This window comes from Pogona vitticeps, chromosome 6 (assembly GCF_051106095.1).
Source record: "Pogona vitticeps strain Pit_001003342236 chromosome 6, PviZW2.1, whole genome shotgun sequence".
Lineage (NCBI taxonomy): Eukaryota > Metazoa > Chordata > Lepidosauria > Squamata > Agamidae > Pogona > Pogona vitticeps.
The window spans coordinates 68,270,198-68,293,016 of NC_135788.1; the positions used below are offsets into that span (position 1 = coordinate 68,270,198).

At 42.1% G+C, this 22,819-nt stretch overlaps 1 protein-coding gene across 5 annotated transcripts in view; it reads right to left on the reverse strand.

The window, feature by feature from the left end:
- Positions 1-22,819, reverse strand: part of BBS9 (Bardet-Biedl syndrome 9) — a 381,302-nt gene that overhangs the window by 278,455 nt on the left and 80,028 nt on the right. For all 5 annotated transcript variants that reach the window (XM_073003801.2, XM_073003799.2, XM_073003802.2 and 2 more), the window contains exons 10-12: positions 16,330-16,511; positions 12,373-12,449; positions 5,281-5,334 (exon numbers count right to left, since the gene is read on the reverse strand). In XM_073003801.2, coding sequence (XP_072859902.1) covers positions 5,281-5,334; positions 12,373-12,449; positions 16,330-16,511 — 313 coding nt within the window. The remainder of the gene's footprint in view (positions 1-5,280; positions 5,335-12,372; positions 12,450-16,329; positions 16,512-22,819) is intronic.

Consider the following 22,819-nt stretch of genomic DNA (forward strand, 5'->3'; position numbering starts at 1 on the left):
GGCAGATCCAAGGCTGAAAAAGCCTATCTAAAGCAGGAAGTGAGAGCCAGCAAAGGAGAAAGAAGAGGAGGCAATGACATTGGTATTGACACGGATAGAGGAAGGATCTGGTAAAATGACAGATTACCTACCTGTAATTGTAGTTCTTTGAGTGGACCTCTGTGATTCACACTATGGGTGATCCACGCATGCGTGGAGCCTCATTGGAATATTCTAGAGCTTTGCAGTAGCAAAAAGATACATTAGTGCAGACCCCTTCCCCTGGTATATGTATCTTGGTGTCGAGGCTCTCCCTTCAGTTAGGTCAACCGCTGCGTAAAGAAAAGGGTGTGACAGTGGGATGTGGGAATCACAGAGATCCACTCAAAGAACTACAGTTACAGTTAGGTAACCTGCTGTTCTTATTCGTGGCTTCTGTGAATCACACTATGGGTGATTAACAAGCTACCTTACTCGGAGGAGGGTGTCACACCAAGGTAGATGATAATACAGCACAACCAAAAGCAGCATCAGATTTCTGCCAAATGTTCAATTGATAGTGATTGATAAAACACGAACGGCAGTGGCCATGTGGCAGAGGCGCAGATATCAGCGAGGGGGACCCCTTGGAGAAACGCTGTAGATGTCGCCAACACCCTGGTGGAATGAGGGTGGATACTCTGTGGCGCTGGAACTTGAGTGAGCTCATAAGCACACTGGATGGTAGACACAACCCACTTGGATATTTTCTGTGAGGTAACTTGGGAGACCCTTGGCACGAAGTTGGTAAATGACAAAAAGTCTAGTTGAGCATCTGAAGGATTGAGTGTGGGCTATATAGAAAGCCTGAGCCTGTCGTACATCCACTGTATGGAGAATCCTTTCTTGAGGATTACAGAGATGGAAAAAAGGATGCAAAAACCAAAGTTTGGGATAGGTGAAAGTGGGAGACAACCTTGGGCAGGAAAGAAATCTCTACAAAGAGTTTGACTTTATCTGGGTAAAACTGAAGATAAGGGTAATCAGACCTCAAGGCTGCTAGTTCACTAGCACAGCGAGCTGATGCGATAGCTACAAGGAACACCACCTGAAAGGTAAGTAATCTGAGGTTTGTTGAGGCAAGGGGCTCAACCTTGAAAGCTGCTGAAGGACTAACATAGCTGTCGGAGAGGCTGGTGGCTGATAAGCCACAATTTCCGAAAGATAGACTTTGAGGGACAAAAGAGAAAGGTTCTTAGTTTTTAGTTGCAATAGAAAACAAAGGCCAGTGGTAAGAGAAGTGTTGGTTGAAGGTAGTGACGATGCTGCAGTGAAAGATAGGAATTTTTTCCTTTTATACATGTAGGCTTTCCTAGTTGAGGGTTTCTTCGCATAATGAAAGACATTCGTCAGGGACACAGAATTCTCCATGCTGCAAGATGAAGAGCAGAGAGATCTTGATGGAGAATTTGATTTTTGATTTATGTAAGCAGGTAAGGCAGGCACGGCAGGTGATAAATGTTGTACGACAGCCAGTGGAGAATCGAGAACCATGGCTGTCACTGCCACCACGGAGCTATCATGATAGCATTGGCCTGTCCTACTGAAGGCGGACTGCAACCTTGTGGAGGAGTGAGAACAGTGGAAAAAGGTAAGTGAGTGATTTGGGCCAACAGCCGACATGCGTTGCTGCAGAAGTTCTTGCCGACTCCTGCGTGGGAGCAGTAACATGGGTGTGCCCCAGTGTGTGCACAGGGAGAGAGAAACATACTGATCTAGTTCCCATTTGTTGGCTTGAGATTCTTTGCGACTGAGCAAATCTGCCAGATTGTTGTTCTAACCGGCTATATGTATTGCCATGAGATAAATGTGATGGGAGAGGCACCATTCCCACAGGTCAACAGCAAGATATAGCAAAGCAAAGCGTGCTGCTTATATACCACCCCATAGGGCTTCAAGCACTCTCTGGGCGGTTTACAAGTTAATTATGCAGGCTACACATTGCCCCCCAGCAAGCTGGGTACTCATTTTACCGACCTCGGAAGGATAGAAGGCTGAGTCAACCTTGAGCCGCTACCTGGGATTGAACCCCAGGTCGTGAGCACAGTTTTGGCTGCAGTACAGCGGTTTAACCACTGTGCCAGAGTGAGTGCTCCCTTTTTGAGAATATAATACATTGTGGTGGCGTTGTCTGAGGCTATTTGGACCATTTTGATGGTTCTTGAAAGCCTTGTGGGCTTTTATTACTGCTAAGAGTTCTAGCTCATTGATATGGAGCAACCTTTCTCTTCGCGACCACTGGGCATGGATTTGTAGTGATCGGCAGTGGGCACCCCAGCTGGTGAGGCTGCCATCTGTGGTGACCTGGATTTGTGGACGGGGTTGTTGAAAAGGTCATCTCATCATCAGGTTTTGAGTGGAGTATCACCATGAAAGCTGGGAGGCAAGTTCTGGAGTGACTCGCAGCAGGGTATGCGTGGGTCTGTCAATGGGTTGAATAAGGCCAGGCACCATGCTTGAAGTGATCTCATTTTGAGGTGAATATGCTGAACTACAGCGGTCATCGAGGCCATAGTGCCTAAAACACGTTGGACTGTTAACGCAGATACAAGCACGTGAGGAGTAAAGGCATGGAGTAAAGAAGTTAAATTGAGACGTCTGTCTGTTGGAAGAAACGCTTGAGCATGTTTGGAGTCTATAATTGCTCCTATATAAGAGATAAGTCCTGTAGGCTTTAATTTGGATTTTTACAGGTTTACTGCAAGGCTGAGATCTTGGAGGAGAGATGAAGCGTATGTTTCGCTGTGCTTTGTGACACGAGTGTGCTATGAGAAGCCAATCCTCAATGTACCGAAAGATGTGAATTTTGTGAAGCCTGAGGTATGCTGACACAGGGTAATCAACCCTGAGTGCTCACTGGAAGGACAGATCCTGAAGCTGAGGCTTCAATACTTTGGCCATCTAATGAGAAGGGAAGACTCCCTGGAAAAGCCCCTGATGTTGGGAAAGAGTGTAGGCAAGAGGAGAAGGGGACGACAGAGGATGAGATGGTTGGACAGTGTCATCGAAGCAACCAACATGAATCTGACCAAACTCCGGGAGGCAGTGGGAGACAGGAGGGCCTGGGGTGCTCTGGTCCATGGGGTGATGAAGAGTCAGACACGACTTAATGACTAAACAACAACAAAAATGCAGTGTTTAAATGGGCCTGAAGAGGCCATGAACTGAGAACCGGGAGAAAGAAAGGGGGGGCACTCCGGCCCTAAGGCCGGAGTGTACTTGTTTTGATGATGATGATGATGATGATGATAATAATAATAATAATAATAATAAGAAGAAGAAGAAGAAGAAGAAGAAGAAGAAGAACAAGAACAAGAACAAGAAGAACAAGAAGAACAAGAACAAGAAGAACAAGAACAAGAAGAACAAGAACAAGAAGAACAAGAATAAGAAGAAAAAGAAGAAAAGGAGGAGGAGGCGGAGGAGGAGGAGAAGGCGGAGGAAGATTGGTAAAGAAAGAAAATTTTAAAATAATAAGTAACTTTCTTTTGCTTTCAGAAAAAGACTCACAGAAGCAACGATCAAGGCTTTCAACGTGGCGGTTGAAAGGAAACTGAAGGGAGAGCCTTGGTGCCAAGTTATATATACCAGCGGGGAGAGGCCTGCACTAATGTATCTTTTTGCTACTGCAGAAGCGCTAGAATATTCTGACGAGGCTCTGTGCATGCGCGGCTCACCCATAGTGTGATTCACAGAGGCCATGAAGAAGCACATAGGGCCATAAATGGAAGGGGAAGTATCCAATCTATACCTTGACTTCATAGTTTTCCTCTTTGGTAGGTTCTGCCAAGACAGTCTCAGTAATTAGTAATGAATGTGTCAGTAACGCAGCAATTCCAGTAGAAATAGTGGAGAAGCTGAGAAGGCAGCAGGAAAAATAGGAATGGATGGGAGATAAATAAATAAATAAATTTAAGAAGGCCAACTGACAACTTAGATTATCTTGTATTCTTCTGCTGTAGGATAGATATGTCCTCAATCCAAGTGACAAATTATGAATAAAGAGTCTTTGTTGCTGGCACCACTTCCTCAAGTGCCTTCTCTCCAAGACAGCTTACAAATGCAGTGACCAAATTACACCTTGCCTCCTTGGTTAATACATGACACAATTTGTAGAAGTCAACTTTCTGATCCTCATTTAAACACAAAAGGCTAAGGGATTATTTGTCCAAGGGAAGCGATTTACTGTCTCATCAGACACTTTTACACAATGTGGTCATAAACTCCAAGACTAAAACAGAGAAAAAGAAAGGAAGAATGTTTACGAGAGATGCAAGAAAGAAGCAGGAGAGGCAGAAACAATGTATTTGGCACTCAGCACAGCTTTCTTCCTAAAGAAAAATATGTATGAAGTGCTTAAAAAATGTTCAATTTGGCAGCTGAGAAAGAAATGAGTGTGAATAGCAGGAAAATACACTGGGGACATGCACACTTTGACAGATGAGTGCAGATTTCTTCTTATCACTCAACTTGTTAGGCTCCTGAATGAGGTCCTAATATAGGAACAAAACTGGTACATGTGGTACACAGAGAACTATAGCAATTTAATAGCAATTCACTGTCTCAGACACATTACATATAATAGTTAGATCACAGATATATAGAGCACATGATGTCTGTTTAGTTTCTTAAGACAGCATAATACTCTCCTTTTTAATTACTGTTTAATTTTTTATACATGCTTAAACAGGTGCCTCTTTGAAGATTATTATATTTAAGTAAGTTCCATTCACATACGTTTTAGAAAGTGGATAATAAAGCTATGTCATAACTGCCAGTACAGTGGTGCCTCGCTTAACGGGTGCCCCGTTTAACGACGAATCCGCATACTGACGATTTTTTTGCGATCGCAAAAGCAATCACATTGCGATGTTTTTAATGGGAAAATATCGCTTTGCGATGATCGGTAAGCTGTTTCTCTTACCGATTTTCACATAGTGATGATTTTCCAACAGCTGAGCGGCGGTTCCAAAATGGCCGCCGGGTAAATAAAATGGCCACCCGCTGTGTTTTTGCCCAGAGTCCTCGCTTACCGGGCAGCAAAAATGGTGGCCGTATGGAGGATTTTCGCATTAAGGTGAGTTTTTTTGCCCATAGGAACACATTAAACGGGTTTTAATGCATTCCTATGGGCTTTTTTTATTTCGCATAGCGACGAATCTGTATAGTGACGATTTTTGCTGCACGGATTATCGTCGCTATGCGGGGCACCACTGTACTTTCGAGTCTTACACTCTGTGTTGTATTCAGAACAAGGTATACCTTAATTGTTACTGAAGGAACTACATCTCCTCTTACTTCACTGTCAATGGCTTGCTGAAAAGAAATACAACAGTATGTTTAATATGAGACAGCAGAATTTGAAGTAATGAAACAAAGATTACGATGCACAAAAATGATGTGGATTTTATTAAAAAAACTGTTTAATATATCCATTAAAAGAAGACAGAAAATGATTTTAAGTTTTCAATAATTTTATAAGAATCATAGATAGACAAAAGTATTCTTCACTCAGACACTGCTAAACCATGAAATTCATTGTAACAGACAACTTTCTAGCTTTAAAACACCTTGCAAATCCATGAAGGTTAGTGTTCAAACTTAGTTTAAGGCCACCAGTGTGGTTATATATACCAGCTGCAGTATCAAAGACAGTAAGCCTCTTGTTCACAAGTGTCACACAGAGAATGCTCCTGATAGTATTTGTTCCTGATTGCACATTGGTGTGATTAAAGATGGATCCCAGTCCCTGAAGCATCATGTTAGGGTGTTCCTAAACACAGTAGTTTGGGACAGAGTACCCACAGACTTCTCCACAAGACAGAACAATTTCCCATGCCTAGTTTAGGTAGCAATGGTCACCCTTCTACCTCTAGAGCAGTAACAGTGAAAAAGAACAGGTGATAATCATATTTCCCTAAAGACTGCTTCTTCTTTACTGTTTGCAACATGCACACAGACATGAATTAGCCATTTCCAGTACAGTATAAGTCTAAGTGCATGCACTGTATCTATCTGAGTAAAGAAGTAAAAACACATGACAATGCAAAAGCATGGTTTGATTATTTGTTTCATTCAGGTGCAGACTTGTGGCATAAATTTGATTCAGGGCTTGAGACTGGGCAAGCAGATCTCCTTGATTCCTTTTTCACGCCCCATTTTCACTCCTTGAGGGAAAGAGTGGCTACTAGAAGTAGACCTTGCCTTTACTAATGGACTTGATTGGATCTGGGCAGACAAAGGCAGTACAAAGTATTTTTTAATAAATAAGATTAATTCCTATGCTATCTTATGCCTATAAATTCGGGAATAATTTTCAATGTTTGGTGAAGTTTACTCACAGAAAACCCCTTCATGGATTGCTGCCTTGTCGTGGCGAAGGGGCTTGAGTAACTCAGAGAAGCTATGGGCTATGCCGTGCAGGGCCACCCAAGACGGACAGGTTACAGTGGAGAGTTCCGACTAAACGCAATCCACCTGGAGTAGTAATTGGCAAGCCACTCCAGTATCTTTGCCAAGAATACCCCATGATCAGAAACAAAAGGCTATAAGATATGACACTGGAAGATGGGCCCCTCAGGTTGGAATGCGTCCAACATGCTACTGAGGAAGAGCGGAGGACAAGTACAAGCAGCTCCAGAGCTAATGAAGTGGTTGGGCCAAAGCCGAAAGGACACTCAGCTGTGGACGTGCCTAGGAGTGAAAGGAAACTCCGATGGTGCAAAGAAAAATAATGCATAGGACCCTGGAATGTAAGATCTATAAACCTTGGGAATCTAGAGGTGGTCAAACAGGAGATGGGTAGAATAAACATCGACATCCTGGGCATCAGTGAACTAAAAAGGGCAGGGATGGGCAAATTCAACTCAGATGATTATCATATCTACTATTGTGGGCAAGAATCCCGTAGAAGGAATGGAGTAGCCCTCATAGTCAACAAAAGAGTGGGAAAAGCTGTAATGGCATATAATCTCAAAAATGATAGAATGATGTCAATACGAATCCAAGGCAGACCTTTCAACATCACAATAATCCAAGTTTATGCATCAACCACCAGTGCTGAGGAGACTGAAATTGAACAATTTTATGAAGATTTACAACACCTTCTAGAACTGACACCAAAGAAAGACGTTCTTCTCATTCTAGGGGACTGGAATGCTAAAGTCGGGAGTCAAGAGATTAAAGGAACAATAGGGACGTTTAGCCTTGGAGTTCAGAATGAAGCAGGGCAAAGGCTAATAGAGTTTTGTCAAGAGAACAAGCTGGTCATCACAAACACTCTTTTCCAACAACACAAGAGGCGACTCTATACATGGAAATCACCAGATGGGCAATATCGAAATCAGATTGATTATATTCTCTGCAGCCAAAGATGGAGAAGCTCTATACAGTCAGCAAAAACAAGACCTGGAGCTGACTGTGGCTCTGATCATCAGCTTCTCATAGCAAAATTCAAGCTTAAACTGAAGAGAGTAGGAAAAACTACTGGGCTAGTGAGGTATAATCTAAACCAAATCCCTTCTGAATACACAGTGGAAGTGAAGAACAGATTCAAGGAACTAGATTTGGTGGACAGAGTGCCTGAAGAACTTTGGATAGAGGCTCGTAACCATCCCAAAGAAAAGGAAATGCAAGAAAGCAAAGTGGCTGTCCAACGAGGCCTTGCAAATAGCAGAGAGGAGAAGGGAAACAAAATGCAAGGGAGAGAGGAAAAGGTACAGAAAATTGAATGCAGACTTCCAAAGAATAGCAAGGAGAGACAAGAGGGCCTTCTTAAATGAACAATGCAAAGAAATAGAGGAAAATAACAGAAAAGGAAGAACCAGAGATCTGTTCAGGAAAATTGGAGATAGTAGAGGAATATTTTGTGCAAAGATGGACATGATAAAGGACAAAAATGGGAGGGACCTAACAGAAGCACAAGACATCAAGAAGAGGTGGCAAGAATACACAGAGGAATTATATCAGAAAGATTTGGATTCCCCGAACTACCCAGACAATGTAGTTGCTGACCATGTAGTTGAGCCAGACATCCTGGAGAGTGAAGTCAAGTGGGCCTCAGAAAGCCTGGCTAACAACAAGGCCACTGGAAGCGAGGCCATTCAGTTGAACTATTTAAAATCTTAAAAGATGGTGCTGTTAAGGTGCTACATTCAATATGCCAGCAAGTTTGGCCAGAGGACTGGAAAAGATCAGTTTATATCCCAATCCCAAAGAAGGGCAGTGGCAAAGAATGCTCCAACTACCGTACAATTGCACTCATTTCACACGCTAGCAAAGTTATGCTCAAAATCCTCCAAGGTAGGCTTCAGCAGTATGTGGACTGAGAACTCCCAGAAATACAAGCTGGATTCCGAAGGGGCAGAGGAACTAGAAACCAAATTGCTAACATGCGCTGGATCATGGAGAAAGCCAGAGAGTTCCAGAAAAACATCTACTTCTGCTTCATTGACTATGCAAAAGCCTTTGACTGTGCGGACCACAACAAACTATGGCAAGTCCTTAAAGAAATGGGAGTGCCTGACCACCTTATCCATCTCCTGAGAAACCTATACGTGGGACAGGAAGCAACAGTTAGAACTGGATATGGAACAACTGATTGGTTCAAAATTGGGAAAGGAGTACGACAAGGCTGTATATTGCCCCCCCCCCCGGCTTATTTAACTTATATGCAGAATACATCATGCGGAAGGCTGGACTGGAGGAATCCCAAGCTGGAATTAAGATTGCTAGAAGAAATATCAACAACCTCCGATATGCAGATGATACCACTCTAATGGCAGAAAGTGAGGAGTAATTAAAGAACCTTGTAATGAGGGTGAAAGAGGAGAGTGCAAAAAACAGTTTGAAACTCAACATCAAAAACACTAAGATCATGGCCACTGGTCCCATCACCTCCTGGGAAATCAAAGGGGAAGATATGGAGGCAGTGACAGATTTTACTTTCTTGGGCTCCATGACTGCAGATGGTGACAGCAGTCACAAAATTAAAAGACGCCTGCTTCTTGGGAGGAAAGCGATGACAAACCTCTTAAAAATCACCTTGCCAACAAAAGTCTGCATAGTCAAAGCTATGGTTTTCCCTGTAGTGATGTATGGAAGTGAGAGCTGGACCATAAAGAAAGCTGACTGCCGAAGAATTGATGCCTATAAATTGTGGTGCTGGAGGAGGCTCTTCAGACTCCCCTGGACTGCAAGGAGAACAAACCTATCAATTCTAAAGGAAATCATCCCTGAGTGCTCACTGGAAGGACTGATCCTGAAGCTGAGGCTCCAGTACTTTGGCCATCTCATGAGAAGAAAAGACTCCTTGGAAAAGACCTTGATGTTAGGAAAGTATGACGGCAAGAGGAGAAGGGGATGACAGAGGATGAGATGGTTGGACAGTGTCATCGAAGCAACCAACATGAATTTGACACAACTCCGGGACGCAGGGGAAGATAGGAGGGCCTGGCGTGCTCTGGTCCATAGGGTCACGAAGAGTAGGACACGACTAAACGAAACTCATAGAAAAACATGAATAGAGATGTAGTTCCCTAGATAAATATTACTCGCATTTTTTTTTCTCCTTCTCTTCCTATTCTTTTCCTTTTTGGCAGGAGGGAAAATAGTTTTTGCCTTGAGTGATAATATTTATTCATTGGTTTCTTTCTGAAGTTATACAGAAATTTGCAATTATATTTGTTTCCCATTTATAAGTTTATTTCTTTTATTTCTTTTGAAAGAAGAGAACATCTCTCTCGATGTTTTGCACTGGGGCACACTCTTCTGATCATGGGGTTTGGGGAGAAGGTCTTGAGATAAGGAGCTGGGGCAGAATAAAAGGGCAGAAAGCAGCCACTGTGGTGGCTGTGATGGGATATTGGGGGGGGAGCAAAAAAATGGCTGGGATAGGATTAGTGAAAGGACAGTAACTGTAAGAACCAGTAAGAACTGGTTCTTCAGGGAAGCCTCATGTTTTCCATGAATGGATGAGTGTTCGGGATAGAGGAGAAAATGAAATAATGAATATGACTGCATAAGCCCAGCTTTAAAACCAAGCACAGAAGGCACCAACAGGAGGAAGAAACGTTTTTAATTTTGTGGCAGGTTGTAGAATACAATACCTGCCAGCCTGTATGTGAATGTGTCTGCTTGTGTTTGAATTTGTGTACATGATCTAGCCACAACTTATTCTATGCAAAATGAATTCTGCCTTTTGCCTCCAGCTCTTCCTTCTGTTCTCTCTTGGCTACTATGCCTTTCATCAGCTGCCACCAACTTTTCTTGTATTCTCAACACACTGTGAATGTAATAATGCCACTTCTGAATCTTAAATTTACCAAAAAAAAAAACTGTTTCTAGAGTTGTATAAAGTGGTTCTCCAAAAAAAATTGGATTATCACACTACAGTAAGGAAATACAGCACCAGTTTTTCATTGTTCACTCTTTTCCCTGCAGTTCCCCATTCCTCCAAATCTCTGCTATGGAGGTTTGAGAGACCCTCCATAAGAATATTCATGGTGAATCTGAGGCCTACAGGAGGGAAACAAGGGACTGGGGGGGGGAATGCAATATAAACGGGCCATGGGATTATAATATATGCCACACAGCCACCCTGTAACTATTCAGGTTCCTTATATACAGATGGAACCATTTGGAGGCTGGTTTTTTAAGTGCCAAGTTGGTACTATGGCTTTCTAGGCAGCTCATTAAGAGGTGTCATATGAGTAGAGCATATAGGTGAGGGTGGCAAATCAGTATCTGCCCCATCAAATACATAAGAATTACATATTATCTAGGTTTAATCTGATCAATTCCATCATTTAAAATGTTTATTTACATAAATGTATTTTAATTATGCTGCTGCTGTGTTGCTGTAAACCACCTAAAGTGACCCTTGGCTAGATGAAATAAATATATAAAAATGAAATAAATAAATGAATAAATAAATATTATAAAAAGAAATACATATTGCATAGCATTCTTACATCGTCTACAGCAGTGGTTCTTAACCTTGGGTGACTCAGATGTTTTTGAACTGCAACTCCCAGAAACCCCAGCCAGCACAGCTGATGCTGAAGGCTTCTGGGAGCTGCAGTCCAAAAACACCTGAGTCACCCAAGGTTAAGAACCACTGGGCTACAGGGTAGCTTTGCCATGTTTTTCTCATTAGATAAAGATGACACCAAGGAAAAAGAAGGAAACTCAGACACAGCAGCTAGCTATGCCGAGTCCTTTCTGTCCAATGACTTAGGGTTCTACCAAACAAGCCAGGAAAAAAATGGAAGGCATTGATTCCAAAATGGCACACAGTGAGGCACTGATGCTTACAATGAAGATTTACTTACAACACTTATTGCCCCCATGTGGTCTTGATCCAGGTAGGTGAAAATTATATCACCTAGCATATAAGAAGCTTGATCTAATAGCACCTATGTAAGAGGACCTGGCACGACTTCAGCTAGGATTGCTCAATACAACATTGACATGGTCTGAGGCAGGTTTGGCGGGGAGCAGTGAATCCTAGGAGGGTAGATTTGGCATGCCAGAAGGTGACCTGAGCAACAGGCCATAATGTCAAGAAGGGTGGTAGCTTGCAGATTCATCATTGGGACATTGTCCACACAAATTTGGGGCTTACAGGGATGATAGGGTGCATCTTTCAGACTCTGATCATGAGGTATGGTTGAAGGATATTAGGGGAGGCTTCTTGGAGTGGATGCAGCAGCAATAATTTGGCAGAAGGTGGGTGGGGTAACAGGCACCCCCTTTACTGGCAATTTGATGCATAGGAGCAGATCCTCAGTGAGGGAGACAGGCAGTTGGCCTTATCGCAGGCAAGGGATTCCCCACCACAAGGGGATTAGAACATGCCTGGCTTAGCAAAGCCTCCACAGTTCTGCACAGTTTGAACTAGGTGTCTCTCCCGACCCTAGTGGATTTGCACTTGGGAGAACTGCCAGAGTTCCCCACAGGTTTTTTTTTTGGGGGGGGGGTCATATCCACTTTGCTCACCAAATGCCATGGTTACCAAACAATGCATTGGGATGGGAGGCATCAGCTGCTAGGCAGGTCATCTGATGCAGGAATCTGCTCCTTATGCTATACCCAATAATATTCTGCTGCAGCCAATTCAAGCAGTGGCCGTTTTATAGCCATTGTCATTTCCCCCCACAAATAAAACTCCAAAGGTTAATAATGTATGGTTTTTTTTCTGGGGGTGGGAAGGTGTCCAGGGTGATTTCTCGTGGGTTCGCAAATTCAGGAGCAGCTTTTCAGATGGTTTGGAGGGCTGTAGAGAACAGGAAGGGAAAGAATATCCTATTATGCTACAATGACACTGGATTTAGAGTAATTTCCAAGTGTACGTACAGATACTGAGTCCAGATCAGGCAAGACATTCACAACAAGTACAAAATCTTCATTTTTTCCAGATTTAGGCACAATGTCTGCAAGAAACAGGGAATTAGTAAATTTAGTTGACTATTTCAATACATCAAAAGAAAAACAGGCAGAGACATAGCAATCCCTCTCACATATATACAATTCCTTAATTGTAAACTTGTTAAAGAATAGATAAAGAAAAAAGGGGGGTAAGGAACAGGAAACCACCAAGTAATTTATGAAGTTAGTGATAGTTTATTGAGTGTTGGAAAATGATGCATAATTCTGAAACAAATTTCTAGCCGTATTTTGATACTGTATATTTATTATTATTGAATACTAATTTAATTTATTTTTTAGTAAGTGTTACGAGTAACCTTGAAATTCCTGAAGTGTAATTTTAAAATCTGGTACACTTTCATAAAAATCTTGGGAGAACCATTTGCTGTTTAAATGCAACACATGACCAGTGATTAGTCAGAAACAGGCTTGTCATTTCCAGTTTCTAAAAAAGACTAACTCAGGATTAAAAGAGGCCCGAAGGCAAAATTACATTTAAAAACATAACAAGAGCCCTGCTGGATCAGACCACAGGCCCATCTAGTCCAGCTTCTTGTATTCACAGTGGCCCCACCAGATGCCTCTGGGAGCGCACGAGTCAATTAGATATCTATCTCTTGATACCACTCCCCTGCATTTGACATTTTGAGATACCTTCCTTTTAGCCTCGAGATTATACATCCCCATATTTGATTCCTTGTAGATTTTACCGTGACATTGGGGGTGGGGTACCCACACACTATGGTCTGAGAGACTGAGAAAAGGGCCTTTTGGAAAAACTTAAAAAGCAGATGGAGTTGGCTATCATCGGCTCATTAGTGGTACCAGACCACAAAATTCTGGATAGCCTCTTTTAGGTTTTTCACATATATATGAAATAGTATCATGGAACCCTGGGACACTCCACAGCCTAATGATCAAGGTGTTGAACAGGAGTCTCCCAACACCACTGCCATTCACAATCTGACACCACTCAAGAGAATATCCCAGAAGCTGACTCCTTTTTTCATCAGTTAAGCACTTTATTTTATTTTATTTTATTTTATTTTATTTTATTTTATTTTATTTTATTTTATTATTTATTTATTTATTTATTTATTTATTTATTTATTTCCCGCCTATCTGGTCAAAGCGACCACTCTAGGCAGCTTCCAGACAGATAAAAATATAATAACATATACATATAACAAAAAATAAAAATAGACAAAAATAGACATTAAACAATAAACAATAAACAGTAAGAAATAAACAATAAGCAAATTCTTCAAGATGGCAAAAATATCAAAGAACAGATAAAGAAAGAAAGATTAAGTGTTATCTGGAGGGAAGGCCTGCTTAAACATCCACGTTTTTAGATGGGTCTTAAAAATGCCCAGCGACGGGGCCTCACGAATCTCTGGAGGCAAGTTGTTCCAGAGGCGAGGAGCCACCGCCGAGAAGGCCCGATTTCTTCTTTTTTCCTTTCAGGCCTCCCTCGGGGTCAGGCTCCTCAGCCTCACATCCTGACTCACCCAAACACAAAGCAACTGCTAGGGCTGTTGTTCTTTTCTTGCTGGCAACATGGGCAGATACAGTGGTGCCTCGCTTAACGATTGCCTCGTTTAGCGATGAATTCGCATATAACGATGTGTTTTTTTTAGAAAATAATATAACGATGTTTCCTATGGGCGATTTTCGCTTAGCGAAGTTTGGGACCATGCTTCGCATAACGAATGCGATTTTAGGTCCCCTGCTTCACTTAACGATGTTTTTTTTCCAATTACAAAAGTGTCTTAGAAGGGTCAAAAACGGTTCTAAATGCTTGGATTCGTTAGAGGACCCCTTAAGTCATGTGCAAACCTGATTTGGCTTTGATCTGACTTTTCGTTAATTTTTTGTGAATTTTTTTTTTTGGCCCATAGGAACCAAAATCTGACAGCTCCATGCTTTCCTATGGGGGAGTAAACAATTTACAAAAAATTAACGAAAGTTCAGATCAAAGCCAAATCAGGTTTGCACACAACTTAGGGGGTCCTCTAACGAACCCAAGAATTTAGAACAGTTGCTGAGTCTTCATTAATTTTTTGTGAATTTTTTCTTCCCCCATAGGAAATAATGGAGCTGTCAGATTTTGACAGCTGTCAAAAGTTGGGGGGAAAAAATTCACCATAAATTAATGAAAAGTCAGATCAAAGCCAAATTAACTTTTGCATCCGTTTTAGAGGGTGCAGAAGCTAATCCAAGCATTTAAAACCATTTTTGACCCTTGTATGACACATTTAAAATTGCAAAAATTGACTTCGCAAAGCCATTAAAATGTATTGAGTCAGCTTCAATACATTCCAATGGAGGATACATTGTTTCGCTTAGCGATGTTTCCTATGGGTTTTTTCGCTTAATGACGGCAATCCGTTCCAATCGGAACGGATTAACCGGTTTCCAATGCATTCCTATGGGAAATGGTGTTTCGCATAGCGATGGTTTCACATAGCGTTATTTTTTTTGGAACTAATTAACATCGCTATGCGAGGCACCACTGTATTTTGCAACAATATCGGTCAGTTTCTTGGCTTTCTGAATCATGGGTAAAGAAACACAATATCCTACATTCATAAACCTGCCTGGTGTTTTTTTTAAAGAATTGAATTATCTGTTGCATACTGAGTTATGAGACAGCATCCAACTGATAATATTTATACAATTCTTTACTTGGGGCAATTTGCCTCTATAGATTATGCCACTTTCACAGCTATAGAAGAGGATTTGGGCCAATGTCTTATACTTATATATTCCATTTCTATCCAAAGCTACTTGTTCAAAATTGGCCTTTCCTATCAGGCTCTCTAATCTTATGGAATAGATCAGGTAAAAAAACTATTAAAGTACAGAATTGAGGATATAGAACAAACTGACCTTTCTAGCATACAAAATACTAAAGTGAGGACTATATCAAAAACTTTGGGGAAGCACCAAACTATTTAACATCTCTGGAAGTAAAAGGGTTTAGAAGAGCATTCACCTTGGCAAAGTGCTTGGCCCTCCCTTCCACTGTACCTGAAGGGAAGTACAAGAATATTCTTTTTGCTGAAAGGCTTTGTACCTGTCCCCTAAGAGAGCACATGTTATTCACCTGCCTGCATTACGAGATCATCACCCCACTGACCAAAACAATTCCTGGCCATTCAGAAAAAATTAGACTCAAGTTTCTTCTTTCTGATATAGACTCCAAGATCACTTATCAAGTAGCCAGATTTTGTATGGCGATACTCAGTTCTTGGAAATTCCATGGTAACTAGACACTAGTAAGTAAGTAAGTTTTATTATGCAGTTGTCAACCCGATTATACAAAAATAAGTACATAGAATAAATACATAGTATAGTGTACAATCTTACTAGGTACTAGATTTTAAATTGTCTTTTAATGCCAAATGTTTTTACAAAGTATTTAGAATTTTGGAAACTGTCAAGGTCTATCTTTTTCTCCCTGTGTGATTGGTCTAAGGACTGTAACAATAAACTGCACTGTATGTATTCCATTAACTATTTCAAGTAATATGCAAAAAATTACAAAAAATTGTTTACCTAAAAATTTGTTAGTTCCAACATGACTTAGATATACTGAGTGAATAGATTTTTAAAAGCCTGTGTGACATAGTGTCAGGTCAGGAAGTCTGATGTTTGAACAAGTCAGAATTGACTTGATATCACACAATTATTATTATACTTCTTCTTTGAATAAATTTAAATAATAAGCATTATTGAGAAATTTTGATATATTTGCCTCCAAATAACATACCAATCTGTGCTCTTCAGAGAATAATTAAGATCTCTGTTTAAATTGTATAGTCGGTAGTTAATATAAATGACAGCGCCAACTGATACAGTGAAAATAAAAATAAAATATACCTTTAAATTTCTTGGCTTCTTTGATGATTTTCTGAAGTTTATTCATTTCTGAATCATATTCTTCATAATTTATATCCCTTGCTTCAACTTTAGGAGCTTGAAATAAAGAAGGATCTGTACCAAGGTAAGAGCATTGTAGATGGCCACTATCATTCAATGTGACTATCACACCTTTCAGATCTCTGTACAAAACAAAAAGAGGAATAATGTTCTAGTGTATCAATCCTTTGTTTCTGCTGAAGTTCTTCCAAACAATTTTTTCCAAAGTTCTTTGTACAGAAATATATTGACAAGTCTACCCAAGTGTAATTAAAATAGACCCACAGAAATTAATGGGGCGTGGAATCTTACTGGTTCCAATAGATCACAATGGGGTTATTTTTATTTCATTATTTATTTACAGAAGAAACTTTAATATTGACCTTCAGTTTCCAAAGGAGAAAGAAACTCAAAGCAGTTTACAGTGGTAAATAGCATGGAAATAACAGTTGATGAAAAAGAGCAACAACAAAATAATAAAATATTACAATTATTACAATTCATAGAGCTGGCCATTAATACAGTGTTCAGGGGAATTGAAAACTGCTTAGCAACACAAAAGCAAAATAGTTGCAGCCTTTGTCCCTCTCTAAATAAAGATCCTATATCAGGAAAATTGAGGCTAACATATGCTGAAGTGGATTGAGGCCAGAGTTGGCAAAGTACCCACCAGATGTTGCTGGCATGCAATTCATGATCAGCAAAGCCAGTCATGAGGAATGCTGTTGTTGTAGTCCAACAACATATTCAGGCCTTCACTTACGCTTTCTTGAGAATTCGTATGATGCAAGAAAACAAATACATTCACAAGCATCCTACCCCAAATGGAAGTACTTTTGTAATTACTCCATCTAACAACAGTATTGTGACAACCTAAACACTGATAGTGTGAGCTTTTATATAGGTATTACCACCTACTTTGTTAGACAAATGGAATTAAATCTTTAGCCACAGGCTTATGCACAAGGATATAAGTATGACTATTCTGTAGCTTGGGTGACAACCTATTAAAGAAGAATACAGGCACATAAATTGAAATTTCAAAATGATGCTTTTTCTGCTACCTTCACTACCATATAGAAGGCACACTTACATGCCTTTGTGTGTGTTTGGTCATGCTCAAAACTTCTTATACCAAACACACTTTAAATTGTCTCATTACACAAAACCCTGCAGAAACATTCACACTGAGGCTCCCCAGGACCAGTGTCATGTTCAGAAGCAATTGTGTTATTGTTGATTTCACAGTTCAACAATAAGGCCAAGATCTTAAAAGGATAGCCAATTCTAGCTACTTGAAGCCCTCTCAGTGTAGTAAGAAATAGACAGGTTACCTACCTTTAACAATGGTTCTTCTAGTGGACCTCTGTGAATTCACACAATTGGGTTTCTTCTGTTCCTGCACAGGATGTTCGGAAAATTCTAGAGCTTAAAAAGAGTAACAATTTAGTTCCCCCCAGGCGCGAGCTCCGCCTCCTCAGTCTTCCCCTCAGTTCCCTGTAGTCCGCCGTTACTAAGTATAACAGGTATCTAAAAAGGCAACGTGACGGACAGAGGGGAGGAAGGGAGGGATGTGTGATTTCACAGAGGTCCACTAGAAGAACCATGGTTACAGGTAGGTAACCTGTCTTTCTTTGTAGTGGCCTCTGTGAATGCACACAATTGGGTGATTGACAAGCTAACTTACCAGATGGAGGGTCGTCACTGCAGCAGAGATGACAGTATCACCCTTCCAAATGTGGCATCGTTCTTCGCTCTGACATTGAGGCGATAGTGCTTTGCGAATGTCAGTGGACTGGACCAAGTTGCTGTTCTACAGATACTCTGTATCTGTATTCCATGATGCAGAGCAGTCAACGTTGAAACTGCTTGGGTAGAATGTGCTTTCAAGTGGTCCGGGATCTGTTTGTCTGAGAGTTGGTATGCCATCTGTATGGTTTGAACTATCCACCTTGATATCGATTGAGCAGAAGCAGAAGCGCCTCTTGTTAGCTCCCTGATAACATATGCACAATCTAGGTGATAGCCTGAAGTGGTTTGTTCTATCCAAGTAGAAGGCTAGAGCCTTTTTTGCATCCAAAGTGTGAAGCTTGCACTCGACCGTGTTAGATGGAGAGGGAAACAATGTCGGAAGTACTATTGGTTGGTTGAGATGGAAATCCGATACTACTTTTGGAAAAAAGGAGACATCGAACTACAAGGTTACTTTATCAGAATGAAGTTGAAGGTATGGGGGATCAGACTTCAGGGCAGCTAGCTCACTGGCTGTCTTCACGGAAGTGATCGCGACCAGAAAGGACGTCTTCAAGGAGAATAGTTTTTCATTGCACGTGACCATAGGTGCGAATGGAGGCTTAGTTAACACCTCAAGAACTAACTGAAGTGACCATTGGGGAACAATTTGCTGCGATGGCAGCCTGATGTTCTGCAGACCTTTCATAAATCTCTTGAGAGTTGAGTGAGAGAAAAGCTTAGTGGACCGAGAATCAGGTGGTTGGTGGGCGGCTATGGCCAATATGTAGACCTTGATAGTAGATTGTGCAAGTCCAAGGTTAAACAGGTGCAGGACAAAGGTAAATACTGTTCTGAGGGAGGCAGGAACCAGACTTAGCCCCTTGGATTGTGCAAATTTGAGGAATGATTACAATTTATTTTCATAGAGTCTCACAGTGGACAGTTCCTGTGCCTGATCTAGGACTCTACGGAACTCAGGGTTATCCTCCACGCAGTCAGATTCAGTGATTGCACATCTGGGTGGAGAATGGCTCTATCGTTCTAGGACAGAAGAATGGGTATTGACAGTAAGTGAAACACTTCTTTTGATATCCTTCTGAGGTGGGTAAACCACGTTTGTCGGGGCCATCATGGAGCGATCAGTATAGCGTCCTTTTAGTACTGAATTATCCTGATGATTGTCCTCTGGAGCATGGGTATAGGTGGGAAAATATAGGTGAGTTGCCTCGACCAATCTGTTATGAAGGCTTCTCCGAGAGACCAGGTGTCCATGCCTGCCCTTGAGCAGTATCTGGGTCACTTGGCATTGTGTCAAGTTGTGAAGAGGTCCAGCATTGGCTGATCCCACCTGCAGCAGATGTCTTGGAAGATCCGATCATATAGTGACCATTTGTGCACTCGTATGGTCAGTCTGCTCAGGCGGTCCACCAAACTGTTGTCATCTGTCGATATGTGGATAGCTTGCGGGAAAATGTAGTAAAGACGGCACCATTCCCAAAGTTCCATAGTCAAGTGAAGAAGGGGTAAGGAGCGTGTCTCTCCTTGTCTGTTGATGTAATGCATGGCTGTAGTGTTGTCCGTCACAAGTAGGACCGCTTTCCCTTCGATGCGCGGTAGAAAGGCACGAAACACCTTTATAATGGCCAGCATCTCTAGCTGATTTATATGGAGCGCTCTTTCTATTTTTGTCCACAGGCCGTGTATCTGGGGTTCTTGACAGTGAGCTCCCCATCCAGAGGGGCTCGTGTCTGTGGTCACCTGTATCGACAGATGAGGTGGTTTGAACGGTCTGCCTGCTGACAGGTTCTAGATGGATGTCCATCAGGTAAGTTGGTCCACCAATTCCAGTGTTATGAGTAGACATTTTGACGAGTTGTTGTTCATGGGATCGAATTGGTGAAGAAACCATGCTTGAAGCGGCCGCATTTTGAGCCTGGTGTGGAGGACGACTATGGTTGTGGCTGCCATGAGGCCCAGTAGGTGTTGTGCCTTGTGGGCCATGACGGTTCTTTAAGGTCGGAATAGATCAACCGCACCTTGTATCTTCAAGATTCTTTGAAGGTGTAGGAACACCTTCGCCTCCACGGAATTCAGTTTTGCTCCTATGTAATTGATGACCTGAGATGGTGATTTATTTCTAAGCCTAGTCTGTGCAGAGTGTCCAGGGTAATTTTCGTAGTCCTGATGGTGCTGTAATATGAATGGGCCACTAGGAGCCAGTCATCAATGTAGGGGAAGACTGTCACCCCCCTGATTCGAAGGTGTGCCACAACCAGAACAATACATTTTGTGAACGTCCTGGGGGCCATTGATAGCCCAAAGGGGAGAGCTGAAAAATGGTATGTCACATATTGGAATCGAAATCTGAGGAATTTTTGATGAGCAGGGGGTGTATTGTTATGTGGAAATACACATCCTTCAAGTTGATGGCCATGAACCAGTTTTCCTGGGATAAAAGAGAGATAATGATGTCAAGGGATAACATACAGAATTTTCTATAGCGTACAAATTTGTTAAGGTCTCTCAGGTCCATGATGGGTCAGATATTCCCATCTTTCTTGGGGACCGCAAAATAGCAAAAAAGGAGCCCTTCATCCTAATCTGAGGATGGGACTGACAATAGCACCTTTGTGGAGGAGCGTTATTATTTCCTCTCGTAGTGCTACTGAGAAAGAGCTGCTCTTGATATAGTTCGGTGGAACAGTTTCAGAGAATTCTATAAGGCAACCCTTCTCATTTGTCAGTTGTTATCTTCTGCCATTCCGGCAGGAACGGGGAAAGCCTCGTGGGGCTATAGGAATGATTAGGGATACTGCTTACCCTATCGCTGCTGTTTACGAAAGGGCTGTCTGCTGCTCTGGTATTGTTGTTGCCTGAATTGTAGAGTGTTGGATTGTGTCGGTTGGTATGGTCTTTCTTGTGACTGCTGCTTACTGGAACGAAACGGCTGGTATTGATGATGCTGTTGATAAAAGGCTTCTTATAGGGAGACTTTTGGTATCAATTTGGTTGATACAGCACATAGGACTTCGCCGTTTTCCTCATTTTATGGATGTTTTCCATCATGTCATCGGTTTTGGCATTGAAGAGCCCCACGGCATTGAAGGGGAGATCTTCTGTCTTAGCCTTGGTATTGTCGACAATGTTGGCTGACCTAAGCCAGGCATGTCTCCAGACAGCTTTTGAGGTTGTCAAGGTTTTTGATGCCGTGTCAGCAGTGTGCTTCGCGGCTACTCTTCGTTGTTTTGCCAGAGTCGTAGCCTCAATGTATATGTTTATCAGTTCCAACTTCGTTTGTTCTGGTGCTGCTTGTAATGTAGGGAGTATTTTGTCCCATAAATATCTTTGATAAGCACCCATGACCGCCTGGTAATTGGAGATTCTAATTAGTAGTGCTGCTAGGGAGTACAGTTTCCTTCCCGGTGAGTCAATTTTGCATCTCTCTCTATTCATTGGGGTCATAACAGACCTGGTGCAGGATCTATACTGTGTGGATTCGACTACTATGAAATTGGCTAGAAAGTCCACTTCTGTACCATGAGTTTTGTAATGATGTTCCACTCTGCGTGGAATCTGCAGCACAGAGGGAGGCTTGTCCCATGACTCCTTTACAAGTTGGAGTAGCGCCAGGATAAGGCTTAAGCTGGGCAGTGGTGATTTGTCCTGTTGTAGTATTTAGCATGTTTTGCTGGTATGGTGATATCTGTTGACACTGTCTGTTTTCGAGGACATCAGACTGGATATGTAGGGGTATCCACTCGGTGTCGAGGAGTTCCGGGCTGGGGAGCCATGAGAGAGTACCAAACTGGTGGGGGATAGCTGGGTCCCCTGTATTCATAGCCACAGTATGGGCATGGATGATATCAGTCGAAGTAGTGATAGCCATTATGCGATGGCCCTTCGGGATGCCTGAGAGGTTGGTATGGAGAGGTATGTCTACACTTCTCCGTTCTTCTTCCTGGAGCACATTGTGTGGACTCCTGATCAGACTCAATGTCAATGTCTGCCCGCCCTGAGGATCGAGGGCTAAGATGGGACATGGCCAGGCTGAAAGGTACATCAGCCTCAGATCAGCCTGAGCTTGGAGACATACCGAGTACATCAAGGAGTGCTTGGGCTGAAGATATTGCACGCTCCTCTCTGTATCCTCCACAGGCAGCAGGGGTGGAGGAGGGGGTACGATGGTCAGCTTGGTAATTTTCTTTTGTTTCTTAGATTTATCCTTGTCCTTTTCTTCAGAGTGTTGTCGGGCTGTGCCTGATTCTTGGCTGGGACTGGTTTAGAAGATTTATGAGAGTCTTCCGGTTTGGTAAGTATTGATGTCATGAGATTATAGAGATTCAATAGTCGGGCGTGAAACGGCTTTGGTAGCTTCCGGTCTTGGAGGGATGGACGAGGGAAGGGTCTGCACCTCCATGGCAGGATTCAAGGACTTCTTGTACAAGAAGGATCTCAGGCACTGTAGCCTCAACTTAATTGCTGGCTTAGAGAGGCTTCTGCACGCGGCGCACGACTGGGTTTGATGAGATTCCCCCAGGCAAAAAAGACATTTATCATGTCCGTCCATTAGCGGGATCTTGCGGAGGCAAATGGAACACTTCTTAAAGCCCCGAGGGGCTTAAAACAAAGAAGAGATAAGTAAAGAAAAAGGGGGAAAAACCCCGGGGAGAAGTGAAAAGAACAAAAAATGAGGATTCTAATCGCTAGGGGGACAACT